This window comes from Nanorana parkeri, unplaced genomic scaffold, assembly GCF_000935625.1.
Source record: "Nanorana parkeri isolate BGI_ZX_2015 unplaced genomic scaffold, ASM93562v1 scaffold732, whole genome shotgun sequence".
Classification (NCBI taxonomy): Eukaryota; Metazoa; Chordata; class Amphibia; order Anura; family Dicroglossidae; genus Nanorana; species Nanorana parkeri.
In genome coordinates this window covers 566,069-574,053 of record NW_017307000.1, presented here as the reverse complement: position 1 = coordinate 574,053, position 7,985 = coordinate 566,069, and the positions used below count along the sequence as shown (strand labels likewise).

At 39.6% G+C, this 7,985-nt stretch overlaps 1 protein-coding gene across 1 annotated transcript in view; it reads right to left on the bottom strand.

Moving 5' to 3' along the window:
• NSMAF (neutral sphingomyelinase activation associated factor) overlaps positions 1-7,985 on the bottom strand; it is a 59,992-nt gene that overhangs the window by 6,854 nt on the left and 45,153 nt on the right. The window contains exons 24-27 of the mRNA XM_018564189.1: positions 7,288-7,355; positions 5,631-5,698; positions 4,798-4,921; positions 2,229-2,312 (exon numbers count right to left, since the gene is read on the bottom strand). Coding sequence (XP_018419691.1) covers positions 2,229-2,312; positions 4,798-4,921; positions 5,631-5,698; positions 7,288-7,355 — 344 coding nt within the window. The remainder of the gene's footprint in view (positions 1-2,228; positions 2,313-4,797; positions 4,922-5,630; positions 5,699-7,287; positions 7,356-7,985) is intronic.

Here is a 7,985-nt window from a genome sequence, read left to right as displayed (position 1 = left end):
CCCCCCACCCAAAAGGCTGATTAGCATAAAATGTACCTTTGTCATTTCTGTGTTTTTCAAAAAGACAACAAAAAAATCTCCATGTGGCTAGATAATGTTATCAGCTTCAGCCTCTGCAGGGACCCCTCGTTATATCCTGCGTCTTTAAAATTGGAAGCAGACCAGTGGGATCATCTGACCAGATTTTAGATGACGATTTGATGGTACAATTCGTTTTTATAAGTGAAAGCATTTTAAATGCATATACTGCATTAGTGAAGAGCTCTGGGTAACTTTTTTTCATTAAACCTTGCAGTGGTCTAGGGCTGAAAATAAAAAAAAAGTTATACTCACCCGACTTGCTCTCAGACCAGTCCCCGGAGCGTCTCTTCTTGCAGCGGTCTAAAGGTCACGTTCTTTACACAGTGTATAGAACATGAGGATGTCGAGACACATTCCATTGTTGCAGCGGAGGAGGGGACAGGCTGCAGGGACCCCTGACACAGCCAGCTGGCTCGTAGGATCGGGTGAGTATAACCGTTATTTTCAGCCCTACACCAAAATGAGCACTTAACCCTTGCAGCTCTACTGCAAGGGTTAATAAAAGATTTACACAGAGTTCTGCTTTAATATTTACCTATTTTAAAAGTTACATTTGTGAGAGAGGGTATAAAGAAGTGCCAGCTGTGATAGAATAGTGTATAATAGACACAAAAGATTTTGCCTTTGTAATGTTGGTCAGATTCATAACTCTTTTACATGCAAAATGAATGAGTAATGAATTTACTTTTTCTGTATATGGAAATTGATTTCTCAACAGCATATATAGTGTATTTGAAATCAATATTAATACATCAAAAATGCTTTTAAGAGGCATTCATTCATATCAAATTATGATGAAGTGCAGCCAAGCTCTAGAGGTTATCTGAGGACCACACATGGTAATACTGGAGCACGCTGACAACAACTACGGTGTCTGGAACATATGAACAGTCGATGGCCCACATTATGAGCTGCTCCACTGGTCACCCTGCTTGTTTGATGATAATCACTTATTTTAGAGTAAGGACAAACCATCAGTAGCTACAACCTAGCACTAGAAAGTAGAGCCTGTATATTGAGCAAATAAGGAAGCCTCAATATACATATACAATTAGGCTTTTTAAAACCTTAGCTCATAGAAAGATTTGCACAGAGCTTACCAGTTTGAATTGTACAATATACTCGATTAGAATATCGTCTATAGATTTCCCTATAAATAAATGTGTGCTTGGATAGAAGACGGCTTACATTGCTGATCTCTCTTTCTGAAAAAAAAAATAGCTCAGCGACCGGTCCTTTACATCTAATAGCATTCAAGTTACAGGCCTGAAAAAAAAGTTTCGTTCAAGAGTTGCTACTTTAATGGCTGCATACTTTTCCAGGGTCACTTAAAGTATTGAACCCACAGGCAGCTAGACAAAAGGTAAATTACAGAAGGAGGCCAGCAATTGGAGGTTGGACTTTTTTGAACCTGACTAACTATGTAACTATGTAATGGAAGCCTCCATTTATTCTTCACTATGGGTTCTCTTTAAGAAAGAATCTCTTCAAGTGTAGTGAATTTGTGCAAATTAAACTTGTCATTTACGCCATATAACTTAAAGGTACACTAAAATCGGTAGTTAAATCCTAATAATGCATTCAAGTAGCTGAACTATCAAAAATACTGGACCTCATTTGTACATTACTCACATAAATCATCTCTAAATTGGTGCGGACACTTTCCTTCCTTCTCGAGGGTAGCTACTTTGGTTCCCCATGGTCCATGTGTGCGTTGTAAAGTAGCCACCGCTCCAAGCTCACTCCCGTGATGGACTACAATCTCATGTTTAGTTTACTAATTTGTACTGAGATTGAAGTCCATGACGGGAGTGAGCTTAAAGTGGTGACTACTTTACAATACACACAGGGACCATGGGGAACAAAAGTAGCCACCCTCCAGAAGGAAGGACAGTGTCGGCACCAATTCAGAGATGATTTGAGGATCTACAGCCGAGTGATACACAAATAAGGTACCTTTTTGTTATTAGTAAGGTACTGGAATGCATTTTTAAAATTAAACTCTTAACTTTAGTGTCACTTTAATATTTGATTCTTTATAAGGTTAAAAATCTGAGTCCATTTATGCCATCCCTAATAAAATATGTAACACTACATGCTGTGATATTCCTTCTAATACATGACATACAGGCAATTAAAACACTCACACCAGCGTCATGTTCTAATTCAGCCAGCAGTTGAAAGTTGTTTCTCTTGGTTCCGCACACATCGGAAGGCACACAGCTCCACACCTGCAGGATGGGACGAGGAGAAAAGGCCTTTGAACACCCTCTGCTGCCAAAAGATTGGTTACAATGTAACAGATCAAAAGACCTGTCATAAGTTATATTAGGTTACAGGCTTTTAATGCTTCCCTTTGAAACAATCAAACATCCAAGCAAAACTGTGTTAAGTCTCTATTCATCCATTACAGTATGCAAAACTGTTTGAAGCACCTAGCATGCTAATTCTTTTACTTAGTGAACACTAAAACTCACTCAATTTCAACATTTTTTCATCACATCATGAATAAATCATGATTAGCGGAGGTTTCAATGAATACAAGAACACTGAAGCGTAAAGTGAATCTATTCTTTGTACATGCAGGACAAAGCAGCAGATTCACTTAAGGTTAATTTCCAAATCGGGATAACATCTACTTTATATTTGTTATAAGTAAGAAATATTTTAAAATGCTTTGAGGTATGCTGTGTGAATGGGAACACATTACACACATACAGAGGGTTTTTTTTTCTCAAATACGATTGCAAAAGTGGAAATACACTTTAACCACCCACTCCACCTTGATATACTTCCCTTCCCTATATGTCCCTTCTGCTTTCACCTGTGGGAGGGAGAAAAAGAAGCCCTGTTAAAGCCTCGAGTCACACCTTGGAGCGTACACAGTACTGATGGGTTTCTCTTCACTCACCAAAGACGTCACAGTGACAACAGTATGTTCAGCCTTTTGTAAACTCCAAGTTCCAACATGAAAGCTGCACAGAGCTTCTTCTCCTCGCTACCAATAGCTGAACAGAGCAGCAGAATGGGTCACATGATACCTATACCTAAAAAGTATCAAATATATCTCTTTATTCCCTGTGGCTGAACACATCGGCAGTAGCAAAAGGAGCCGAGGATGAATAGCTGGAACAGGCAGCAGTTAAATGCATCTGTTGTTTTGTCCAGCATTAGCAAAGTGCAGGTTTACTTTAAAGGATATGTGAACTTTTTTGTACTATCCTTGCTGCTTAAAAGGATTGTAATCAGAAATAAAGAAAAGTAGCAAAGTATTTAGTACCATATGAAATAAGTCTAAAGATGTCCATACACTGGCCGAATTTCAGCCAGTTTTTAATGTACCGGCCAAACTTCACACAGTGTGTGAGGCTCTTGGCTCTCTTTCAGCCTGCATTCCTCGATCGGGTGGTCAAGGGAGCCTGCTGGAAACTCTTCATATGATCAGAGCCAGGAGCCAGTGAGCTGCCTGCTCTGATCGGGTATTATGACAGGTGGCGGCAGCACCTATCAGAATACAATGCAAACAGCGGCGATTTCTCGATTGACACAGTTTGTGTTGATGGAGGAATCGCATAAATCTTTTTCATTCAGCCTGCAGGTCGAACGAAAAGAAATTGATAGGTGTATGCCCAGCCTTACAACTTTATAGAAAAGTCTAAAAACCAAGCTGCATTTAAAATTTGGGAATTTTAAATTGTACTTGCAAAAAGTAACAAATTGCATGAGGTCTTTAGAACTAATTTAATAAAAAGCTCTTACTTATTTAAAGTAAACCTATGGGTTCACCTAAAGTGGGCCATAGACCTATAGATAATCTGCAGACTTTCTATGGTCAGATGGAACAAGTGCAACAGATTCCTACAACTACGCTAAACTGTGTGGATGGAGAAATCTCCCGCAGGGCCAAGCTTCAGTATCTTGCTAGTCGGCCCCGCTGGCTCTCAAAACACCTGAACAATGCCTGTATCCAATCAGATTATTCAGGTATTTTGTGAGCCAGAGGGGCCAACTGGCAAGATACTGAAGCTTGGCCCAGTGGGAGATTCCTCCATCCACACAGTTTAGCGTAGATGGTTGCACTTTTTCCAATTGACGATAGAAAGTCTGCAGATAATCTATAGGTGTGTGGCCAGCTTATAGTGACATTAAAGTCAAACTTTTTTTTGCCCCTTCCCAATCCTGCTATAGGGACTTACCTTAAATGATGCCTCTTGCTTCGATCATTTTCTTACTGTCCTTTTCAGCTGTCCTTTCAGCGCTGGTGCGGGTCTCTGATCCAGCACTGAATCCTCTGTCCTCCTCAGACGCCCCACAAAGCCTGTGCAGGTGCACGCTGCTCCATAGACTTACCTTGTGTCTCTCCTCGTCTCCCGGCTGAACATCTGAACTGCGCATGCGCCCGCTCCAAGATCCTTTGCGGCTGCCCGAGACTCTTCAGATGTTCTGATGGGAGCGTGTGGCGAAGACACAGGTAAGTTTAAACCCTTTTTTAAAGTTTTTTTTTTAAATGTTTTTGCATATATCTATTGTTAGCTACCAGTAGATATATGCAAAAAAAGCTCGGGTTTAATGACCCTTTAAGACAGTCCAGTGGCAATAAAACCAGATGGCTCACATTAGATTTTTTTATCTATATAGGACTAGATCGGATCCTCAAAAGCTCAGTATACTATTAGGCTAATATCACTCACTTTAAATATGACAACTGATATGCACCTTTACTGTAGAATCCCAGGATGCTGAGAACAGCCTGTTGTTACACCAGTGGATTTTGCTAACAGCATCATCATGTCCCATTAAAGTGTCTTGTCTCCTCCCAAATGCTATAGAATAAAAATACCTGAAAAAAAAGGACAAGTTTAGCACATTTAGTACATTCATATGGAGAAACAAACGCGTATCACCCACAAGTTACACTACCGATTTTCATGCCTAACAACCTGTGTGTGTTTGAAGGAACTCGGACAGGAAACCTTAGAACCAAAATGATTGTAACTTTCACTGTATTTCTTATTATTTCTTGCTGCTTACCATCTGGTGCATCTAATCCTTACCGGATCTGTGTTTAGCCCAAACAAATTACATGATTGCAACATTCTATCAGATACAATGAGAAGACAACACAGTAATCTGAAATAGCTTGAAAATGACCCACATATAGGCATCAATGTTTGCTATTTTACTGAATCCAATATTGTGTTACAAAATACTGTTGTCGGCTCCAGCTTCTTTTTGGGGGGTTTTACCACGTACACAACATGCCTACCACTTTGTAGGTGCAAAATAATTGTTACTGTGACACAAACATTAATTTAGACCAAAAGAAAGTGAGCATAAGTATCTACCCCCCTTTACTATGACACCCATAACCCCAACCAATTAACTTCAAAAGTCCCATAATTCGTTGTTAAAGGTCTAACTGTTTATTGATGCCATGTCCTACAAACTGTATGCGACTCATCTATGTGTAATAGTATGGTTGTATGTCTGCTAAATTGATAAATAACAGACTGTTAGATCTTAGAAAAAGGAATTGAGTTAATACGCACACATTATTATCCCAGGAGGAGCACATCACTGTTGTGTCACCTGGCAAGATAATGCAAGATGACAATGCCTGTGGAAAAATGTACAGGAAATGTAAAATTATTAAATATTTCACTATATATTTGCTTAACTACTGCTACAAGGCAACATAATATTCCCCACGAATGCCACTGATATCTTTCTGCTTTTAATACAGATTATGATATATTTTCATTATGTCTCTAAAGCTTCTTGTGCCTTAATAATACTACATTAGCATAGCTCACTTCCTTCAGTGGTTCTGTTTCTTCCTCTATGGCACTAATGTTGGCCATAAAGGTTCTTTTCCAGAAATTTCCACCACTTTCTGCCAAATTTTCAGTTGCAAAACAAGTCAACCTACCAGCAACAGTTTCAATCCATTTAGTTTTAATAGAAACTGTCATGTTAAGTTGCCTTGATCCATTTGGTCGTTTCTGCAATCAAGAGTTGGTTGAGATGGCTAGACAAAATGTCAGATGTTAATGGCACCGAACTATACATTTTCACATAGCAACTTTCAAATCTCTCTGCTGACGAAGCCATCTGTGTCACACTAGCCATCCATGTAATTGCAAGTGAGTTGCCCTAGCTAGAGAGGGAACCCCCCCACACTTATGACCTGCTATGGCCATACCACCTCACCTACTAAAATACTGTAGCATCTCCCTGGCCTGCAAGGGAGTGGCAGCTCACTATTCTGGCCAACAAGGGAGCAATACCATGAAAATGGGGAAGAGTTTGGGGTTTTTTTTTCCCCTCTAGTTATTCTCTCATTCAGGAGTGGTCACTAGTTTGACATGAACATTACTTTACAAACTCAATTAATTCAAATATGTATTGATATAAACATATTTTAGTAGGCCTAAGCATCAGGATCTGACTTGATATTAGCTCCTACAACCAATTGCTGGCAGCACTGTGCGCGGCAGGGGCAGCATTATGAAACAGGGGATTTGATGTGTACAGGTACATGACTACAAGATGGGAGACGGCAGGAAACATTTTTAATCTATGTACTGCTACCCCTTGATTGTCCAGTCACAGGCTGGCACAGCTTCTTGATCAGGCTATTTTGCTTAAATGCATTGTGGCCTGCAGGGAGGTCTAGGGCCTGGCTGTGTTGTGGAACTGATGCCTGGATCCCAAGACTGGCTGAAGATAAATCTTTTGGTAAAAGAGTTCATGTTTATGTTTTTCCCAGCATTCATCGGGGACAGAATTTCAACACTTGGGTATAGCTCCTTTCTTTAGTAAGTAACCCCATCTAGTGGATATACCCCTGCATTTACTAAAAAAGATGTTAAGCTTAGTGTCCTAAAGAGTTAGGATGTCTTTCTCTGGTAAATCCATCATCTGCCAACACCGTAGTTCCAGATACACATCAAGCCTGCTATCAAGGGATCACTTTCTATTTTGCTCACTTCAAAATGTTCTAGGAAAATCTTGACACTGTCAGCTGGAAAACATGTAGTTTACTAATCTCAATAATGAAACTGCCAAAAGGCTTAATTGTGTAGCTGGCACAAGAAAGATCTGAAACGTGACAATGCTAAAGAGATTACCTTAAATTTTCTTTAAACTAGTCTCTATACTTGAAGCTAGCACTCCCTAATTGTACCCTGGAAGAGACCTTCTTACCATATTAGAAAATGAAACACTTCTTTGAAGAGATTTCTGGCTCGTGGAGAACATCTTTAAAGTTGAATCTAAAATACATTATTAACATACATCAAATGTTGACATGGACTTCAACTCATCATAGAAGAGACACATCTGAAAAGGGCAAATAACACTCTACAGGTATAGATTATCACAAATGAGTTTAATTAAAATGGAAATTTCCATCCTATTCCAAATGTTCTCATTACCGAATTATTATATGTGCTGCCACAGTCCCCAAATACACCTGCAAAATGTAACCCCTTTTAAATACTGTTATTCTGGGGAGCCTTGAACTCCTGGGTCTCCATAAATATTATATTGCTGTCCAACTCTCTTCTCAGTTTTAGACTAAGCATAAAACCCAGTTGTTAAGTCTCTCCACCATCTTTACACAAGGGCTGTATGGGTCTGGGCCTTGAAATATTACTTCCCTGACTGGACCCAACATACCCAGTTATGGGATAACTTGGCCCATTCCAAACTTAATAAACTACCAGACACTACTCATTGGAAGATATTGGGCCTGTGGTTCTTCAACATCTAGAAAACGGGATCATTAAAACATTTCCTCAGCTGCAGGCCTCTCCCACACCTCTAACATAAAGCAGTTTCAATAGATACCTTCAACTCAGACATGTTTAAACAACACAATTTCCAACCCCTCAAATAGTTAT